Here is a 22164-nt window from a genome sequence, read left to right as displayed (position 1 = left end):
AGGTGCATCTCCTGAGAGAGGCTGTATCTAAGGAAGAGCAGCTGAATCTCAACAGGACTCCATTGGGAGTATTTAATGAATTGGCCCTAAGAACCATTGCTGGCCATAAAAACACAGTTTGGATCCAAAGCAAATGCCATGAGACCTACTAGAGCGTGACTGTGCAGTCCCATGTGGATGGCATGTTAAATCATCATTTATGTTAGATGTGATAGCAAGCCCAGCTGCTCCCCACTGATGGCCAGGAACCTTGGAGTGGCTGGTTGCTCCTGAGCCAAGAGACACGGCTGGCATGCTCCTCCTTGCTCCCTAAGGCAACCTCTGCTCTTAACTGCCTGCAGGGGTAATGGACTCCTAGGACAGACAGTGACAGAGGGGAGAGGGGCTCCTCTTTGGCATCCACCAACGATTTCTAATAGCACAAGGCAGGTCATGCCACTGCTGTACACCTCACCTGCCAATGCAGGATAACCTGACACACCTAACCCCAACATTAGGAGACCTCCTGTGCTACGTAACCACAACAATTTTAAGGAAAATGACGTGGATAAAAAGCAAGCTCAAGGAAAACAACAAATTAACATTTCTCATATTTTTAGTTCAATACTTAACTACAGAACTTTAAAACAAAGTAGAACAGTCAAGTAATTAAAGGTGGGTGTCTGCCTTTGATAATTTTTTCCCTTAGGAAAAAGCATGAGTCTACACTTTCCTTAAAAATGCCTCAAGAAAACATAAGTTGGAAAAGCAGAATTTAAATCAATGCAATTAAGAAAAAGCTCATTTCTGTTGTATTATCCCCATTGAAGTAAACAGATGCACAGAGACAAGCAGGGGACAGAATTTGGCTCACCGCACTTTATTTGTTCATATATTTTTGTATACTAAGTATCAGTACCTCCTCGAATTCCTTTGAATGGGTAGAAAAATGCCACAAGCAGGTTCATAAGGACAGCCAGGTTAAAGGAGATGCTGCTCCAGAAGGACATGTTGCGAGCACACCAGTAGAGGAAAGGCTGAGCTGCAAAGGAGAAAAAGAATTCATTTTAAGGAAGAATTTTTTTTTTTTTTAAAAAGAGTTTTACATAAAAAAATAATCTCCAAAAACCACAGTTTATTTTCAGTTTGCTCAGAAGCACAGCATTGACAGCAACAATATGCATGGCTGATTGTGAAGTTTATTTGATTACTCTTCACCTATATTTAAACTTCCAGTTTCCTAAATAGTGTTTTAAGGCAAAGGATTCATGTTAAAAAGGAAAGTATTTTCAAACATGATTTAGCAGCAGCAGCACGAAAACAAATTCAGAAATGCCAGAGGTCAAGGACTCCAGGTTTCCCATATACTTTGTACTCGAGAGTCACACAAAGAATAATTAGGAAGAAGAAAATCTGTACACATTACTGACAGTGAGATTCAGCCCCATCCCTCCCAACTCGGCTGCTGCTGCCAGCAGCTCATCTATGCAAGATTCTGCCCACCTTCACGTTTCTTCTCTGCTGAAGTAAGCCTGAAAAAAATGCAGCAAAGACAGTGCAAGGTGGGCAACCGAGACACAAAATGTAGCGTAGTGAGATGGCAGTAAAGCTGAAATGCTTAGGACTAGCTGCTAAGCAAGTAAGACAACTTTACTTCAAGCTGATAATAGCCCAATATAGACTCAAAAATATCTGAATCGAAGCTCCCTGGCCTTTCTCCTGCCCTGGGGCAAAGCAGACAAGCACATCTGCACAGGGCTAAGCGTACAGTTAAAAAGCTGCACATTTTAAATAGTTATCATTACATATAAATACTTTTCAAAAGGACTCCTAATTTTAATAATCTCTGCAGCTAGAATCAAAGGCACAGAAAGCAAAAAGATTCATTTTTTGAAGTGGTTGCAGACTAGAAGACTACAAGGAAGCTAGGGAGCTGCCTTACAGTAATTCCCTCTGCATCAAGGCAAAATCCCCCTGCAGGCTTCCTGTGCAGCAAATTCTGTACTCCTGAAATCTAGAGTGGCAAAAATATATATATATTAAAAAGAAGGGAAAGAACTAATGTTTTTCCTTGTTGGAAAGAGGTAGCATGTACAGATATCAGAGAGCAAAGGAAAAGAAGCTCACAGTGAAATTCTGGGAAAAAGTGAAAAACTCTGGGACTAGAGAGTAAATTAATGAATGCAGCAATTCTGAGCTTTACAGTAGCCACCACCTCTCTTCAGGAAATCACCTCTTCTAGCATCCTAAGCAAAAAAAAATGGTTTAAAAGAATTGTACAATGCCTCATTATACTGAATTGAGACGCACATAAAAAGTAAATGAATTGAACAGCTGAATGCAAAGGAAAGGACTACAAAAAGGTACCCTGTCTCTGTAAGAATACAAGCTTCACTGCACCTAATTAGCCCGGCACACACGAAGCCTCAATGGAATGCGACACAGCAATATTTAGAATATATGATACACTTCTATTACTTCCATTCTCAATTACATTTTAACTGGAAGAATTTGTAAGCAGGTTGAAATCGCTTGTATGAAATTACTATACAAATGGTCATTATCAAGTTCCAGGTTTTACTTTAAAGCTTCCTTTGGGGATGGGCACAGACTACCTGCCCTGTGTTACACTTCTGCCTGGTTTTGGCAGGCTCATTTGAATTCTTACTTAAGAACTGGGGAGACTTAGAGTGCTCAGATTATGGCCTGGCACCACAAGCTAAAGGGAGAAATACATGTGTCTTGATAAAGACTTTTTTAAAAAGAAAAAAACAAACAAACAAAAGCCCAGAAACAAATCTTTCTAAGGTTTCAATAAACTTTAAGTGGCATCACATGAATGCAGCACAGAGTGTTGCCAGCCCACCATGTCTCAAAACCACAAACCTGTACTTTTAAGATGTGAGAAACAATTGCATAAATGTAGAATATCACTTAGAGGTCATACAAGACTAGAGAATTAGAAGACAGACTAAATTATTCCCGTTTCTTAAAGATAAAAAGAAATATTCTTCACTTCTGCAGGTGGATCTTGATTAATTTGTGGTCTTTCATTAATTATGCAACTTTCCACAGCTTGCCTAGAGGTAGCCTCAAAGACAACTAAAGTAACTCAAACAACAAAATCTAACAGAACATACAGATGCTGTCAAGACAAAGTTGCCCATTTGTTTAGGATCTTATATACTCCCACATTTCTTGTACAGCTCTCAGAAGTCATTTTAGGAAGCAACTTCGTAGGGATTTTGATGCTGCCAGAAGTACTAATCCATTGTTCAATGGAAATAGCTCCACTGTATTTAGTATTCATATGCATGAAAACCAATTCAGTAGAGCTGACCAAGTTCCAGGCAGTCTTATCTGTACCAGACTTATAAAATTTTAAATAACATTATTACAATTGCTTTTCTCTGTTAAAATATTTATTAACATACATACACACATACATCCCAAGAATCATATTCAAATATTGCGTTTCCATTAACAAATGTGCAACACATCATCAGCTCTACTGCTAACTGTGCGTATGCATCCTAAACACAAACTGCAAAGAGTTCAGGCTCTTCTTGGAGCTGCATAGTGGAAGGGTGAAATGCAATCGTCAGAGGTTGCAACAAGAGGACCAATTCTATAAAAAATAATTTTCACAATGATGAAGGTCAAGAGGTTCTTTATCATTTTTTTCCCTACAATACGCAATGCTGACAGAGTATCAGCAAGGTCTCCAGCAGTGGGAAAACTTTTGCTGACCCTGCCTGCATGGACTGCCTGGCACTGCAAGTGGGTTTTGGTGGCTGACAGCAGCAGGCAGATGTACAGAAATCCACTCCCACCTTTGCTCTAGGAGGTGGTTCTGCACCAGTTTGTGCTCTTGCACTAATACCTAGCATTCAGCTGATTCAGGCATGGGGAACAACAGTGGTATCAGATAGTAGACAGTGGCTTGAGCAGGAAACAACTGCTTTATCTCGCATTTCAGAGGGTCATTGTTGGTACACTCTGACCACTTATCAGTGCCCACTGAAGCTTAGCCGCCTGTGCAACGTTTCTTCTTTAGCAAAACAAGAAATCAAATTATTCCTTCACTCCTGGAGATGCTGTAATTCCTTGCTGCATTGTCCAGCCTTACTCCTCCTTGCAATGCAAGGGAACTGCCTCATCTGTCCAGTGCAGGGAGGGAGAAGAGACCACCGCTTGCTTCAGCCTTGGTCCCCTCCATTTTTCCCTGCCACCAAATGCTTTCTCATTTAAGCTAAGCCTCCACAAATGTGTTCCTTCCTGGTGGAGCTTAAAAAAGATGACTTGTGATCCTTCTTACCACTCTCCTCTGGATCCCCTCCAGTTGGTCCATATTGCTCTTGCATTAAGCTTGACTTCATTAAAGCATATTGCCATCATGCAGAAAAGCAGACTCTTTCAAACAATTATCAAGGTTGTTGCCACACTGGGGAACCATCTGCTACAGAGTCAACATTTCAAACTCTGAAAACCTAACCTCAGCACTCTGCTGGTAACGTTCCACACAACCACACTGGCAACAGCAACCTACCTCGCAATTTCTTTTGCCAGTTCATCTCATTGAATAGGTCTTCTGATTTCAAGAAGAAGTCGTTGATCTTGCTGCCTTGTTCATCTCTCTCTGTGGTGTAATATATCCGCAGCTTGGACTCCTTCGTAAGGAATTCACATATACTGGGCACAGGGAAGACTATTTGCTCCATGGTACGGTCCGACCTGACAATCTGAACAGCAGCTTTATTAGAATTCTTGCTAGTTTTTAAATGCTTTATTTCTTGGTTTGACTGCCTATTTTTTTCCTTTCAAACAAGCTACATAAAGAATCTTGGACACATTTCTGTAGAACAGCAGATTGATAGAGACTTCATTTAATTTGCCTTTTAAAGAAGGCCTACATTGATCCAAAGAAGGCCTACAGATCCAAACCTGATAATTTCTATGCTGTGGTCTTATTCTGGCAACACTGCTCTTAGCTGAGATTTCCAAGGGGCCCAGTGAATCCTGCACCAAAGCTGCACTGAATTTCAGAGCAATCTGGCCACACAATTGAGGAATATTTGCAAATTTTAGCCACATATCACACAAGCAATTATGAGGAGTAATAGTTATATTTATCTTGCTTAAAAGAGTTGTGTGAACTCTCCCTGTTTGTGTGCGTTTCACTTCTATAAAGTATCTTTGGTTGCATATCAGGCCAAATTGTCATTTTAATAGAGAAAGAATGGCAGAAGCTATCACTAACTTTATGGATTCAGCAAAAGTACCGGCCAAAATGCAACAGAAGTGAAATGACACTTCCTCTTGCCAAGAGAGCTCTGCTCAGCTCCATCTTAAAGCCCACACATGACAGCTCAAAAATAGCTCCCCCCCAGTGGCTGTCAAAGAATAAAATAAAAAAATAAGTACATATATATTCTTATGTCAAAGATGACAGTCCACACACAGGTAGTCAATTCAATCAAAATATCACATATAATGTAACCGGTGTTTAACTCCATTTCTCTTCCAAGCATCTCTTTCCACAGCAGAATAGTTCCCACACACACACCTCCCGGCAGCCACCAGTTTTCTCTTTACCTCAATCTGTGCAGTGTGCTTGGCATAAAACTCCAGAGCCTCGTCTCCCTCTATCTGACCTCCCGGCTTCAGCATGTTCTGCAGCTCTTTGTTATGACGAGCCAACTAAAATAAAGGAATGCAAAGGGAGTGGGAGACACCAGATGTCTCTCTATGATATTAAATATCTGATTTTTGGCATAAAAAAAGAAAGAGTATGCAGTCAGCTGCTAAGAAAGGGCAAAGTTGACAGAAGGCTTGTTCTGTTCCAACCAGACACCCTGCAGCTCTATTTTGAGAGCAAGTCAGAATGATTCAAATACAATTTTTTTTTCATATCCGTGTTGTGCTCCGCTTGCACCTACCCTCTCCCAGCCTTTGCCTGACTTGGGAAACTTTCTGAACATTCACATTTGGTCTATCATCTACACCACCCTAATTCAAAGGTGTGCTAACCACACAAGTATCTACGCAGGGACAGAACTGAAAATCTGGATCTTTCAAAAAGCAAACGCACGGAGCACTGCTCCAAAAATGCTTCTGGATGCTCTAAATTAATCTTACAGCATAGTGATGGTCTTTCTTTTCAGATGCTAAAGGAACAACAAGTCTCTAATGGAGTGATATACATAGCTTCAATATATTAAGTAGAACTAGATATACAACTAGATATATTCCCCTACAACAAACCTGACTGGCTCCAACAAGAGAGAGAATGTGTCAAGAACCATAAAAACAAGGAGAGATTTCTGCTTACAGTTTAATTGATCTGTGAGTAGAGTTTCTTTGGGAGTATAAAGTAACCTTTGACACAGCTGAAAAATGATACGTTGCTCCCCAGAACTGCCAAGAACTTGAATCACATGTCTTTAGAAACCTGGTCAAGAACCTGCCTGCTTCCCATTATAAAAGAAAACCCTCCACATTTTCTTGTAAGAATTTTCTTTTCTGATGATTTAAGGATCAGAATTTGCTCTGATAAAAAGAGGGCATGAAGTGAGTTTGATTCAGAGGTGAGCCATTAACACAATTTCAAGGAAAAGCAGACTCTTGTTATTCATAGTTTGTGATACTTGCTGCCACAAAAGCTGTAAGTGAAACTCTACCTGATGAGCTAAAATGTAAATGTTGTGTCCCACGTTTCTCGGAGATGCTGCAACATCTTCCCCATTCTCTCCATCTTCAAATTCTACTTCTCCCTGCAGATATGCCTTCTTTATCACTTCCACCTAGAGAGACACAAGCCAATGAAGAGACAGCTTAGGCTGAGGGCTGAAGTCTGCTGAGGCCAGTATACCCTCAGTGCTCTTACTGAAGTGAAAGGGAGCTGAGCATATACATTCAAGAGGAAGGTCAGTGGGCTTTCTTGACATCCAGAGTAAAACAGAAGACAAACTCAACACCTTCAGTCCAGCTCACTGACACAAGAAACTAAACTTCATGTTCCCCTCTAGGTAATACATTGCAGGCCACCCTCAAGGCACGCTGCATCACGTTCTGACCTCTGACCTCTGTCTTAGCTACGTGCACTGAGACAAGTAGACAGTGTTTCGGCTGTACTTTGAATCTCCTGTTTGTATTTTCACCAGTTAATACATTAACCAGCTCAAAAGCCTGCTACAGTCTACTGAACAGCTTTTAGGTCACAAGCAATTCTTATTTCTCTCTCTCTTGTGCAAATAACTTCCACATGTGAATTCCACAGTGTCTGACGATGCTCCTTCCCTGCCTTAAGCAGGATGCTGAATGCCTCCTCTGTAGCATCCAGTGTGGCTTCCCTGATTGCTTGTGCTGCCTGGAAACTAGGTAGACCCATCCGCTGGGGACAGCGCCTTCATTCAACGAAATCCTTGAAAGGTCTTTCAGAGCCAGTGATCCATGTGCAGACCTCTTGCAGCGTCCCTGGAGCAGACACAGCCACCCCAGTCTCCCCAGTGCTGCAGTACCTGGCTTGAAGGGAGTTGGCACTTTTGGGGCAACCCCAGGGACTTACCAACTCTTTGGGCCTCATGTTGTAGAGGATCCTTTCTGCATTCTCACTGTCATGTCTGCTCTCCATGATTGCCAAAAGCAGTTTTGAAGCATTGTTCTGAAGGGAGAAAAGAACACCACCAATCACTGCCAGAAGTCAAAAAACAAGGGCACCCAGCTTGTGTGCTACCATCCCTGCTGCCCAGAAGGGCTTGAGATACCTGGTTTCCACAAATACAAGTCACAGGCAGGGCAAAACCTCCCAGCCAGCCTGCTGGAGGACTCCTACAGTCTCACGTCACCAAGCACTCCCTCTCTTCTAATTATTGAGATATACAGCTTAGTAGTGTTTTTACCAGTTCTTTCCCTAACCCTACTTATTGGGAGACATGAAATTAAGCCAAGTAAAGGTTCAGATTTCTGAAACACTGAGGTTTCAAGCTAATATTATTTTGGTTTGTTTTAAAGATACTGCAGCATTATTATAAGCTCTCAGCTCCAAAATGGTGTGGCTCAGCTTTACTCAAGATACTGTCAATAACATCAAAGGACAGCCATGGCTGAAGACACAGACATGCTTTGCTGCTTTTAGCTGAAAATTACTGTGACCTGCTTATGCCAAGAAACAGAGGGAGGAAATAGGAAACTACCACAAGGCATCAGACTACTTTAACACAAAAATTAAGATTAAAATCCATCATGACTGACAATAATAACCAATAAAAGTATTTAATTTTGAAGCATCATACTAATTGAGTCTAAAAGCATTTTTTATGTAGAATAATAAAAAATCCGCATTGGCCATAATAATAGTGTGAGTCGGCAACGGAAAGCAACTAGACATTGCTCTATAGACAAGACAGTAAGTCAGAAATGAAATGCTTCCAAAACACATGCTGAAGCAGGAGTGCTCTGTGACTGCTCTTCCTAGAAGATAACCTGCCAGTGTATTTTGAAACCAGCACCAGGGCTGATAATTTCAACATTATTATGAACAGCCATAAGAAATTCTTGATGATTAAACATCAACTGATTGAACAACAGCAATAAAGTATTAGGCAACTAGATGTAACACAAGAAATTTTACTTCTATCGACTACGTAAATGCTCACTACCAACAAGGAAGATTTTTTCAGCTTTAAATTTTTAAGAGGAAATTATTTTAGGATTCGTCAGTGCATCCTGACTGCCTGCATCCCCCCAGCTGAACACCAGAGGTTCCATATTATCATTTAAAACATGAGTTACCTGTGGCAAACAATCTTTGGACCCTGCCTCCCACTCGCTGATGCATATAATTTTTTGGCACTTATGAATATTGGGATATAATAAACACCCACAACTCCAACAATAAAATTATGTTTCATGTTACTGTTAACATGGATCACATGAAATATTCACTTGCCTTCAGTTCCAACACAAGGTCCATCCTCTTCTTTCCCAAAGGGTTGATGTCATTGAGAATTAATGCTGTGATGATGTCGATACCGTTGGACTCGTGAGTAGCAATGCAGTTCTGTCCAAAAAAAATTTCAAACTCTACTAATTCTCTACACTAAAAATGCAGCCTATGCTGGTGACCCAGTCACAAGAGTCATCTCTTTCACCACCTTGTAAGCTGTTTGAGATGGATAACTGAACAGAAAAGCCCAGTGAGGGGAATAACAAAAGATTAAAGCATTTGTTTCAAGCTTTTCCTGTCATCAGCCATGGCATGCCCTACTGAAATCACCCAGCCTCAGGAAGCTGAAAGAAACACAGCTGATAAATGAGGCATTTACATGCCAAAGTAACCAGGCTGAAGACATAGCTAAGAAAGAACATTGTTTTACCAAGATTAGGTAGTTTTCTTTATTTTAGAGGTGCCAATCAACACCAACTTCAGTCCTGTCTAACCAAAGAACGTGAATTTCTGTAACCTTCTGACTTACCCTTTAACTCTAACTTTATAATGTTCTATAACTAAAATGTACAAACCAACCGCAGATTGCCAGCTTCAAAATCCAGAGCCCTATTCTGTCATTGACTCTACCATGAAGATCTACACTTATATTGAATGTCTGTATTCCTCCCAGTCCATAAAACAGAGAAACTGTCAGTTACTAACTGACTCGTACAGCCTCACGCATTCTCTCACATAGGTATGATTTAATCTCAACATCGGTCACCCTCACTATGCCTTGTTTAGCTTTGCTGCAAATTATGCTAGAGTGCACAAAGAAAAGGCACTTCAAAGGACAGATACTCCTAAAGGCTTTTTGGGAAGTCATGTTCCAATCTTTCCTTACCATACTACAGTTCTAACGCAAGTGGAGAAAATAAGCAGATAACCATGTTTGTAAGTGCAGATATTTGCTTGTTAGAAGAAACATCAACCCCTGGAACACAGACTTAAAAGGTCAAGCTAGTCCAAAGCCTTTTTACCACACACACTGAGCATACACTACTCTCTGAGTCAATGCCACAGAGCAGACAGAAACTGGAAAACTTTTTTGGGGTAGCTATGCCCTTTAGTGTGGTTTACTCTAGACTTTCAGACTTCAATTGAATCATTGTAGCAGTTTTAGCAAGAATAACATTCAGACAAAAACCAGAAGAAATGGGCCTGACTAATCAGTGATGCTGCTCTAAAACACAGAATCGCTAGGTTGGAAAAGACCTTTGAGATAACACCATCCAACCGTACCTGACCACTACTAAACCATATCCCCTGAGTACTTCATCTAACCATCTTATAAATACCTCCACAAATAGTGACTCAACCACCTCCCTGGGCAGCCTGTTCCCATGCCCTTTTAGAGAAGAAATTTTTCCTAATGTCTAATCTGAACCTCCCTTGGTGCAATTCGAGGCCATAACACGTACATGGCTCCACAACCTGCAGGAAGGTGAAGTGGAAAAGCACGGCCAATCAGTACAGCTGCCCCTGTCCCCTCATCCTTCCCACTGCAGCAAACTGTAATTCTTGAACACCTAAAAACTCTTGCTTACTGAAACAAAGTTTCTTCTCATACTCCTTGCTTATTATTCAACCTTTGAGACACAGTGCAGACCAAGTCCAGCTGTGGGTCAGTAACTGCTTTATCCAATAGGATTATTGTCATTATTCAGTTATGCCTTTCCTGAAACATGATTACTTAAACCATCACGCTTGCTTCAGAACAGTTATTCCTACTTGGAGCAGTTTATACTGCCGACAGCTTGTATGGTCTGGGAGGAGCTGGACAGAAGTTGCCTCCCCACAAACACTTAGTGGTCCTCATCAATATACAACCCTTGCACACTGGGATCCCCTGCCACATCCCTGCGCAAGTGCACAGTCAGCAGTGACATGCACTTGGTTCTACACACAAGACTACATCTAAAAACCACCTCAACGTAGTTATCACCTTCATTAACAAAGCCACAGAACTCAAACTTCTGCCATCAGGCTTGGAGGACCACATTTCCAGCTTCATTTACAACAAAGGACAAAGCTTGGGTTCAGTAACATTTTTACTATGAAGTAATTGAACTACAAAAATTCCCAACTCTCCTGGTCTGTCAAGTCTAATTAAACAACTTAAATACTAGCAGAGCATGCAAATCCATACTGATTTGAGTGGTTCAGCTCCTCAGAGGGAGCACCCAAGAAAGAGAGTTGATTGTTATGAGTTTATGAAGCAAAATCCCCCAAAACCACTTTGTAGGCCAAGTAAAGTGAGCTGCATTATAAGACAACACATCCAGCAGACTGAAAGCCAAGCCGAGCAGAGCACACACTGTGGGTGTAGGGAGAAAGGGTGATGTTTTTTACAGCTATAGATGTATTACCTGGTTCTCATGGCAAGGCCCCTGACAATACTCAGTCAAACTTTCCAGCGTCTGGTTGATCAGTGCTACATTTTTCTCATTTATATACAGACCAAGTAGTCCAAGTCCACCAGTTGTGCTTCCACAGATACAGTCCAGAAATTGCAGTGTCTCGCACACCAAGTTGTAGTTTGTCTTGTTGTTCTGGCAGCGTAGGAAATTCTGCAAGGAAAGCATCAAAGCCATGAGGGAAAGGAAAAAAACATACAAACTGATGTTTGGATCATCATATTTTATTAAGTTCACCAACTCATGACTGGACTGCATGGAATATCGCTCTAATTTCACTGAAGCCTGGACAAGGAATTTTAGAATCATAGAATAACCAGGTTGGAAGAGACCCACTGGATCATCGAGTCCAACCATTCCAACCATTTTAGCTTTTTTTCAGGGCTGGCTTGCAATGTGCTGCTCTCTTGAGCTTCCAACTTTATAGAAGACAAACAGCAATAAACAAAGTACATCCATTAAAGCACTGAAACCCAACATGGAATAAGACATTTACTGCATATCAGAAAGCTGTCCTGAGCCTGGAAGGTCTCCCTCCAGTCCACCTGCTACATTTTACTGCTAACTATCACTCAAGGCTCTCTCCTCCTGAGACTTTTCTCCAAGACCGAGGAAGCAATTCTGTGGCTCTGGCTTCACAGCAGCACCACCTGCGCAAGCGGCAAGAAGGCACCTGACTGCATGCCTTAAAGGAAGGTGTCTTGAAATGCAATCCTCTCAATTGCATTTCTTCCCACATAATTATTGTAATCCCTGCTTGAAGCTGCTGATTAGGAGCAGCTCTTTAATGAAATGCCAGATTTATCAGCATGGATTCAACATGTTTCCTCTCTCCTGTATTCCAAATGATAAAACCAAATTAAACCCAACCAAAACAATGAAGGACAACTAATGAAAAAACAATTTCCCAGTGACTTGGATGCTGTTTGTCAGCGTGTTCCCAGCAGCATGCTGTAAAAATAGATAGCTACTACCATTTCCTTTTCCTCAAAGTTTCAGCAGGAGAACTCCTATCTGGTGCAATCCTAGCCAGTTACAAAACACTTGACTTCAAAGGTGAAAAAAAACCTCAGACAAAGATGATGCATGGGACTGTGGAACCAGCAAAATCTTTTCTGTCAGCCTGCAGAGGAGCACGGTTAACTGATTGCCTCTAGTGCCTATGTCAGACTAATAAGTCTTTTAAGGCAAGCAGAATGAGAAATTGCCAGATTCAATTGAAGGCTAAGCTAAAAAAGGAAACTGCTGTCTATGAATGCAGACTAAAGGTGACAGTGATTCAGCACATTTCAACTGATTGCTTATTTAGTATCCTAACTTTTGATTAACTTGTCAGAACGTAGAAAGGTTGATGCTAGAGAAATCAAAGCTTGTGCCTTCCCCCCAGGAAAAAAGCAAACCCACTGGATAATACTGAAAGTGACGAAACAAAATGTTATCCGGCTACGGTACAGCATTTATTCTGATTATAGCTAGGTTTATACCAACCCTAGCTTTTTTATCCACAGTCAATAAACACAAAAGAAAAAGGAGAAATAAGGCATAGGAGGCAGGAGAATAATGTTACATGGCTAAACAAGGGGAAAGAAAAAATTGTAGAAAAGACGACCCCATGCTGCATAGTGAGAAACTGCCCCAGGGAATGTCTGTTGCCATCTCAGCCAGTATAGATCCAGCTCTTCAGTTTCTGTCATCCAGAGCGTCTCACAGGCTATGAAATGGGAACACAACTGTTCACTTTTGAACATGCCATCCTCTTACTTTCAGTGGGAATGAACCTGAGATACCATCAATGAGACCCTGCATTTGGAATAAAGAGCTATAGTTGCAGATTGAGCTGGAACATACGAAAAACGTGCAGCTTCTCAGATCTTGAGGGGAAAAGAGCATTCATACTGCTTAACTTCAAGGACTCTCTGTACTCAGTTGAGAGTGAAATACTTTCCGATGGGATTCAGTGCGCAGTCAGGTAGTCTATAAAGTCCTGCCCTTGCAAATAACTTTCGGGGGAGATAGCTGACTTCACGCTACTATCTGGTTTTAGGGAACCCAATCCTCCCCTTTTTGGCAACAAATCACTAGACAGGGGTACACTTGTAAAGGCAGCATCTGCAGTCAGTTCTTAATGCCTCTAAAGCACAAGTCTAAATGCTGGGGGGGGAGGTTTGGACAGTCTGTGTTCTAGTAGAAATCTGATTCCTCATTGGAAAAATTTTACGAAGAAGGAACATACATGATGAGAAGGAGGTATTTTTAAATCAGATTTTTCTCTACAAGCAATCAGGTAAGGAAAGGCATTTTTTACTGAACACAGGCTTGCTCTACGCTCCTAAAAAGTTAATTCTCACATACATCTCACCTAAAAGACAGCAACCTAAGTGAGCTCATTCTTTGCATGCAGTAGTGCTACTCCACTAGCCAAATTATTGAATCACTTCCCTGCAGCATACAGAGCTTTACTGTTCTTTATTACCTACGTTTTGTCTCCAGGAATAAAAGACACAGTCAAATCCAATGTTAAGAGTTGTACCAATTCCTGCTTTTCTGGCACAAAAGCAGTGTTTAGCCTACTGACTTAGACCTTTAATCTGAGTATGACTGACTAGCATATCTCTGCAGTATTATTATTTCATAGAAATAAGTCATTTAATAAGAAAAAAAGATTAGGAGTGCTACGTTTTTCTCACAGAAATGGAATTTTGAAGTCTAACACTGGAGCTGCATGCTTGGTTGTGGCAGTGTGACAAGCTGCTGGGTATCACCTGCCCAGGCACCAGTTCTGGAGAGAAGGCACTGCTCCCTGTCCTGCCAGGAATCCCCTCTCCTCCTCACCTGCAGCCAGCACAACTCTTGTTTACAGCAAAGCATTCCCTGTATGCTTCACGCAGCTTGTCACGAGCTTCAGTTCGCGTGACCAATTCTGTAGTACAGAGGGACACCTTCATTCAGAAATGAGACTGTACTGAAAAGACCTCCTAAGGGAACTGCTGGGGCTGTAGCCCGGCCAGAGCAGACCAGAAAACAGGCTGGCTACAGCAGTTCAGAGCAGCAACAGCTTCGCTTTCAAGGCTGAGCTCTCTCACAGAACTATGGGTCGGAACTAATGCAAATTTAATAAGAGCACACAACAATCTGCATGCTGAGAGAGAAACAGAGATATCAGGACTACAGCACAGCAAAATTTGATGCATTCAGCCTGAAGCGGGTAACAAATCATACTTGTGTCCACCTGTTTGTCTGAGTCCTTGCATTAATTTGAAGAAGATACTGCAACTCCTCCTCCTGACCCATGGAGTAAGCTGGAAGGGGTCAGCACTCTGACCAAGAGCAAGGTGGAACAAACCGCAGTTTTATCTGCGAAGGGAATGACCGAGTGATGCAAAAGGCACAGTACTGTGAAATGGCCTAGGGAGTTGCAAAGACTTCCTCTTCATCTGAAACACTTATCAACTCTTACAGCCATGACTTGCATTTTCCTGTTTTTACATAACACCAGGCCACTCACGATTGTAACAGCTTGAAAAACTCCTGGTTTGAGAAACCTACAAACGTGCTGGACCAGTGATCCATATTCACTTCTAATTCAAAGCTAACTTACACAATTTTGGAAGACACACAGAATCCAGAACAGGTGTCACATACCTTTAAGCAGTGAGTCCATTGACAATACTGATAAGTAGATCAGTTACAAGTACTAGCTGCAGACAAAGATTTTTCCTAAAAAAACCCAAACCCAACAACAAAACAACCCCCTTTTCTCCCAGAGCTGAATGCAACTACCTGCTGTTTGGGAAATCTAATTGTTCAGGATAGTGAAGAACTCAGGCCAAGTTTCTGCACTGGCTCAAGTCCAATTTTGCTCCTATAGCTTCCATTGCCTAGCCAAAGACAGCAGCAGCAAAGGATCATGTGCGTGTGGTTTGGACTGCTGCCACACAAAACTTCCATCCTACTTGTCTCTGACATCGCTAACGGCATGAAAATTGTTTGACAAAACAAAGATCAAATAGTTTTTCTGAAAAAATTAGGAGAAACCCTGATGTAGGTAACCCCGGCGCCTATAAAATGCTAAAAGAATTACACCTTCATAGCAGAGGAACATTACCATACAGATTTGATTTCACATATTGCCAGCAGCAGGGCATTCAAGTTCAGCGGAAGCGATTTGGCAGGTCTGAAAAGCACTCACGCAGGGTCCTACGCTTCTGGTGTGTCGTATAACAATATGCAATCAAGGAAATTATTCGTCCTTTATGAGGGTATTTAGTACATTGTACTGCATCTCACTAGCTCCTCGCATTCAATTCTAATCCAGCAGCAATGCTTTCACTGAACAAAAGTCATGTTAACTGTAGTCCATTTGTAAGCAAAAACCTTTCCTCCTGTGGAGGCACGCGATAGATGTACAAGTTCTGGGCTTGCTATTTAAAACTATACAAGCACAGCCCCGAGTATCACAGGACAGCGGAGGCTGGCAGGGACCTTTGGAGAATGCCTAGTCCAAGCCCCCTCACCCTGTCATGGGGCACCACCGAGCAGAGCCTGGCTCCATCCTTTTCACACACCCCTCATCAGGTGGGTGAGATACCCTGAGCCTTCTCCTCTCCAGCCTGACCTCTGCCAGCCCATCAGATATTCCAATCCTTTAGTCAGGTCCCTACCTGCTGGACCTTGGAGCCCAGGACTGGACCCAGCACTCCACAGGGGCCTGTGGCATCCCACCAGGCACCATGGACTTACGCATGTCCTCATGTGTTCAACTCTACATTGATGACCAGATCCATAAAAATCCACAAGAACCCGTTCACTAGAAAGTAAACATAGGCTTGGGGGCTGTTGGAACCAAAGTCCCGATGCTCTCTGTATTTTTCTAAATGATTTTTTTTCCTTTTCTTCCCCTCCCAAAACCAGACCAGTAACTTCACAGCAGAACACCTGCTTGCTTTAAGCACGTACTTTTAAAAAGCCACATCAAGTGCTGATCCCACTACCTTTTATACACATTGAAAAGACTACTAAACACTAGATAACTGCAATTCCCTGTATTTGTCGAGCAAGATATAAATACTTCTTGAGGATTAGCATTGGAGCCAAAGAAAATAGTTCATTATGTATCAATCTGAAAAGGCATGGGATTGGAGAGGCCAGTGTGACAGGAGTGACAATACACGACACCATGAGCACACCTGCTCAGGAATCAGGCTGTACCTGTAAATCCCGATTGTGGTTTTCACAGAGCAGCTGCAAGAACCGAAGAATCGGTTGCATTATTGAGATCACAGCACTCATCTCCAGGTCATCTTTGTTCTTGTCTGCCACAGATTGTGCTCCTTCTCCTGCCGAGTAATGGTCATCAGGATCAGCATCCCTCCGGTAAGTGTTGTAAGCCTTTCTTGTAGCTGCAGAGGCCTCCAGTAACTGATCCCGGACCTCTTCAGTAATTTGGGTCATAGGCTCTCTCACTAAAACAAATAAGAACAGATCTTCCTTAGGAAAGCTGAATAAAGGGAACCAGAAAGTCTATTCACACATTTCTCATTACAGTTTCACACTCAGGCCAGCTATTCACCATCAGTTCTTTTGGTAAGTATGTTTAGTGTGATGTGAGAGTCTCCAGTTTAGAAGGGTATCACGTCACTCTCTTCACACCTTTTATGCAAACCACAATAAAGTTATAAATTCTGGTATTAATTGGTTAGGGCACACACATCTAGCACTATCAGGAGTTACGATAAAAGGACCTGCTATAGAAGAAAATTGGGATTTCTTCATTTATTGTTAGAGAAGGCACTGACCACAACCCACAGTCCAGGGTCATTACTACGGATCAGATTTGGGCAGCTTGTCACGATAGACAAGGTGGCAGAGTCTCATCTCATAAATACTTTTCATCATTTCAATAGCACAATCTCACAAATGGATGAAGAGGGGATGAAGCTCTTGAAATTCCGAGCCAGGGCTCTGAACTTTGCTCTGTGGGATCAGAGATCAGAGCATTATTGCATCAATCAAAATGAATTCAAAACACAGTATTTTACTCCCTTGTCACTTCAGAAATGGAACAAACTGGGGATTACCTCTTTTCCTGTTTGGTACATCTCTGTCTGAGTCTTCATCTTTCTTTTTATTTCCTAAGTCACTAGTATTGACTGTGACAGTAGCCTTGATCTCTTGCTGTGCCACTTTCATGCGATCATAAAAAACCTTAAAGAACTTTTCAGATTTCTTATCTTCCGTCAGCCGGCAGAAGAATGAATGCTACAAGAGAAAATAGAACAGGATCTGTATCTCCATGCACAGGTTTGAATACAGATTATTTCACCTTTTTGCACTATGTGATATCCTGAAGAACTGGGAGGTTAATTAGCTTTCAGTAAAATGAAGCCTAGAGAAACAGAGAGTCGTACTTTATTGTTAAGAAGGTCCACGTGTCTCAGCTACATTGACTCCCTTATTAACAACTTCCAAATACATTTTTTAAGAAAAGTGAGTGCAATAAATCATGTTAGTCCTAATACATCTAGGCAGCGGCTTCTCTCTCAACAGAATTAATGTAAGTACAACAAATTAAGGTAAGGTAAGGACAATGGTATTATTTACAATTTGATTCCCAGTTCGGAACCAAAAGAGTATGAACAAAATACAGAGGAAAAAGAGCTGCCCTGCCTTCCTACCCTCAAATTAAAGGAACCAAGACTGATAACATGCAATAGTCAATGTTAATCACAGTCCAAAAAGTACTAAGAGGGTGACGTAATGATGGATATTTTGCGCTATGTTTCCACTACCCTGTCTGCAGCAGACTTCTTAAATCTCCTTTTAATTCCTACTCTAATGTATCTTCAAGTGACCGAAAAACTCAAAGCACTGAATACTTTAAAAGGTTTATTAATGTTCTTCTACCCATATGTGTACAGAGACAGAAAACTCTTCCTAAAATTGAGGAGAATACAAATCATGTACAGGTCAAAAAGGAGCCAACAAAATGAGTGATCAGACAATTCTTGATGAAACCAATATGCTGTTACTTAAATCAGGACCAGAGCTTAAACAAGACTGAAGGATGAACTTGTAAGTGGGTCACCTTATGCAGAGTATTATGAAATTAGTTAGCATTCTGTAGCAGCTCACGATCCAACAGCTTTACATGATGAATAGGAATGAAGCCCAATTTATTGAAAAAACAGATTAAAATGGGAATAGCAATATATCCTGCCCGCTTTTCTGTGAAGCAGAGCACAGGAGGCCGTCTCTGGTATGCCTGCCTTTGATCACTCCCAAGCAGCTGCAGTCAGAACAGCACTGAATGACTTTGAAACACTAATAGAGTTGCATCTTTGATTACAGACAGAGAAGCAGTGCCACTATTTAAAGAAGTTGGTCAATATTCACATTATATATCCCTCCCACTATTGCAATAAGTTCTACCAGCCCAGAGCATCTCGGGTAAACTCCTGAGAGTTACTTCTTATTTGTAGTGATAAAGAGAGGATGGAAAGGAGAACACAGTGTGGGCACCGTGTGTCTGCAAAGCCAGCCACACCGGTACCTTCCCCTGACATCCACTCAAACAGTCTAGTATAAGAGGCAAGCCAGGACACTGCAAGAGATGCCTTTTACCACAAATTGTTGCAACAGAAACTGTGCTGACATGACACAAGATGATTTGGATCTCAAACTCGTTTAGTAGTATTTGCAGAATTATTTTATAATTCCAGTAGTTCATATCAAGAACTTCAATGTTTTCTCATAAAACATACCCACGTAAGAACATCCTTTGTTTGAATGACAGTTAACTTATTCTGGTTTGTTTTTCATTCTAAACTGATTCTTTGACATGACCATACTTCACAGAAAGAATACCAAACTACAATCACAACCAAGAAATACACGAATGTTTTCCCTGAACTGCTGACTGGTAAGCAAGCCCAGGTTTGGGGTATTTAGACAGCCAACCCTTTGAAGCACAGTCCCTGACTTGGTGGCTACAAACACACACAGAGGAAGTGTTCGTTCCTACATTGCATCTTGAAAACATTACTCTACCATTATTACATAATGAACATACTAATAAATATTTTATAGATTGACCAGCAAATGCCATCAGTCCTAGAAAGGGTAACTGTTTTCTGAAAAAAAACCACAAATTGCTTGCCAGGCAAGTAACGGTTGTCACCTGGCTGCACATCTCAAGAGTCTGTAAAGAAGGACTTTCCCTGTGATGAAGCAGTAGTGAAGGAAAAGCTTTTGTTAATGAACCCCACTGAAGAAATGCCTTGCATGCCAGTAATTTTTACTTGCTGACAGGCTTGATTGTTGTCTCTTTTCAAGCTTCTTAACTGACTTTTCACTGTACTTCAGAGAAAAAAAAACAAATGAAAGAAACATTTCCAGTAAGGCTTTCCTGTGTGTGCTGTGCATATATTCAATGGTTGTCACAAAATGATTGTCTCAGTTTAGGTCAGGATGTCTAACACCTTCACACATATGAATCAACCACATGCCAGCAATCAAAGATACTGTATTTTAAGAGGTGTAATCTCACAAGTTGCTTTTGAGCAGGTAATTCGCAGTGACAATTATGGCAGAAATCCTAAAATCTACTTACAGATATAGCCTCAAAGCAAAAACTGGAAAAATCTCCAATTTTAAAATGAAAATAGAGTGGCCAATTTAGACCATTGTATGCTAGGGTCCTGGCTTGTGTATTGACTTAATGCAACCACAAGTATGACTGCTGAAAGAGCAGCCTGGAACAAACTGAACTGCTAGTACGCGTTTTTGAAGAACAGTGCTTTTAACATATCACTGACATGGGAACTTTAGGTCTCAGCTATTCCTTTGAGGGCTCCCTAATCAGACTGATGCAACCCCAAAAGCCAAGCGTCTTATCAACAAGATATAGTTGTGGCAGAGAAACCCAGGCTGGCTCCTCATCTGCTAGACAGACCCTGCCAATTTAACCACCACCAAGCTGGGACCTGTGTTCTCCTAGGAACCAACCGTAAAGCAGGGCAGACAACCACAGGCTTTATCTAGCAATTGCAATATAGGGTAGCAGAAAAAAAAGCTACCTGAAAGGCAAGTGAAGATACAAGCTTTGAGACATATCTTGAGATATGTTTCAGATGTACTTGAGGCACTGGCAGTGGACCTGTTGCCTGTCCATACAGACGGCTAAAATCATGCAGTATGAAACTGTATTTTATATCAACCATGTTTATGAGTACACACACTTCAATGAAACATAATACATCTACAGAGCACAACAACCTGCCGATTAAATGAACCAAGGCTTCTCTCTGATGCAAGAATATCAAAGATAATGTGATCACAATCAATTACACAGCCAAAGAACGAAAAAAAACTCAAAAATACCCACAAACAACATGCAGAAGCTTCTATCGCGATATTTGTGCTCACCATGCATAAGGACACCATGCAAAGCGTTCTCAATCATTTTTAAAGACAGAGCAACAACCACCTACACTAACTCATTCAAAACTAACTTGGGGCAATGGAAAAAGCTTGGTGAAGAAACGCAAGAGGAACAACCTTCTTGCGTAAAAGTTTGCAAGTTCAAAGTCTTGTAGGCAACTGGAGAGTATATACATTTTTGTGGTGCACTGTTTCCATGCAGGTATGAAGCACTGGCAAGCAGCAGCACACTGCCTCTTTTACAGGCATATGATATACCAAGCATTATGATGAGCATGCATTTGTTTCAAGAGGATGGAAGAACCACTGAGCACAGGCATAACATGTCTGTGAGAGCCAGCCACACTGATTCCTTCTCCTGACATCCGAAGTTGTCTATTAAAATACCACAAAGTAAACTAACTAATAACACCAGGTACCAGGAAACCTGTGCAATAACTTCTCCTTCTTTCTCCTCTAAATCATTCAGCTTTGTTCCTAAAGAAATTCAACCAGAAACCTTACACAGATCAGAACATCCCCCTTATACTTTTGTCCCTCCAGCATACTGCCTCTGAGCCAAAGGAGAACAGTAAGTAAATACCATCATCATACCACCTACGACTAATTCCCTGGTCCACGAAAATCATGTTGCAGAAGAAAAGCTGCAAACCAAGTGACTAATTAGAAAATAAATCAAAGACCAGATTTAAATTACAGGGCATTGGTTGGCTACTGTCTGGCCCACCTCTGAGCACCACCAGCCCTTCACTCTTGCTCATTAACAGAGCCCAAAGTTGTGTTTAAGTAATGCATCCTCTTAAGAAAAGCATGCTATCTTTCTTTAGAAGGTATCGGAGATGAACTATGTCTGCCTTTAGTCTGTTCCAGTGATTAATAACTGTCAGAAACATGATTAAACCCCTTCGTATGTCACTAACTTCCAGTCATAATTTTAAATTTTTTTTTAAGTTTGTTTCCTATGTAGTTTTCCACAGGAACTTGGTATCCTGTCCCCTTCAAATTATTTACATAAACTGTTAAATGTTTACCTACCTTTTTGCTAAACTGAAAATACTATTTTTGCTTGCTGGCATTTTATTTAGAATTAATATCATTTTCTGTAGTGGTTATTTTTTGGCATGTTCTTAAATATTGCAGATAATTAACAATCTGGATTGTAGAAACACATTTAAAAAAAGGAAAAAAACCCAAACCAGCAGAGAATAGGCACATTTCCCAGTATTACCACTTCACCTCTTCTCTCCTCCTGCCTTGCCTTCCAAGATCTTTGACATAAAATATATGATTTCCAACAAAGAGTGGAAGAGAAGCTCAGCTAATCACCCAGCAGTTCAAGGG

The 22164-nt window shown here is 41.2% G+C and overlaps 1 protein-coding gene across 1 annotated transcript in view; it reads right to left on the bottom strand.

The window, feature by feature from the left end:
- The window catches only part of ITPR1 (inositol 1,4,5-trisphosphate receptor type 1), a 174831-nt gene that overhangs the window by 29184 nt on the left and 123483 nt on the right, over positions 1–22164 (bottom strand). The window contains exons 44-52 of the mRNA XM_069866030.1: positions 17463–17643; positions 16594–16847; positions 11338–11538; positions 8930–9040; positions 7547–7642; positions 6660–6782; positions 5575–5679; positions 4529–4721; positions 899–1021 (exon numbers count right to left, since the gene is read on the bottom strand). Of these exons, the coding sequence (XP_069722131.1) occupies positions 899–1021; positions 4529–4721; positions 5575–5679; positions 6660–6782; positions 7547–7642; positions 8930–9040; positions 11338–11538; positions 16594–16847; positions 17463–17643 (1387 nt within the window). The remainder of the gene's footprint in view (positions 1–898; positions 1022–4528; positions 4722–5574; positions 5680–6659; positions 6783–7546; positions 7643–8929; positions 9041–11337; positions 11539–16593; positions 16848–17462; positions 17644–22164) is intronic.

This window comes from Phaenicophaeus curvirostris, chromosome 11 (assembly GCF_032191515.1).
Source record: "Phaenicophaeus curvirostris isolate KB17595 chromosome 11, BPBGC_Pcur_1.0, whole genome shotgun sequence".
NCBI lineage: Eukaryota > Metazoa > Chordata > Aves > Cuculiformes > Cuculidae > Phaenicophaeus > Phaenicophaeus curvirostris.
This window is presented reverse-complemented; position numbering and strand designations above follow the sequence as displayed.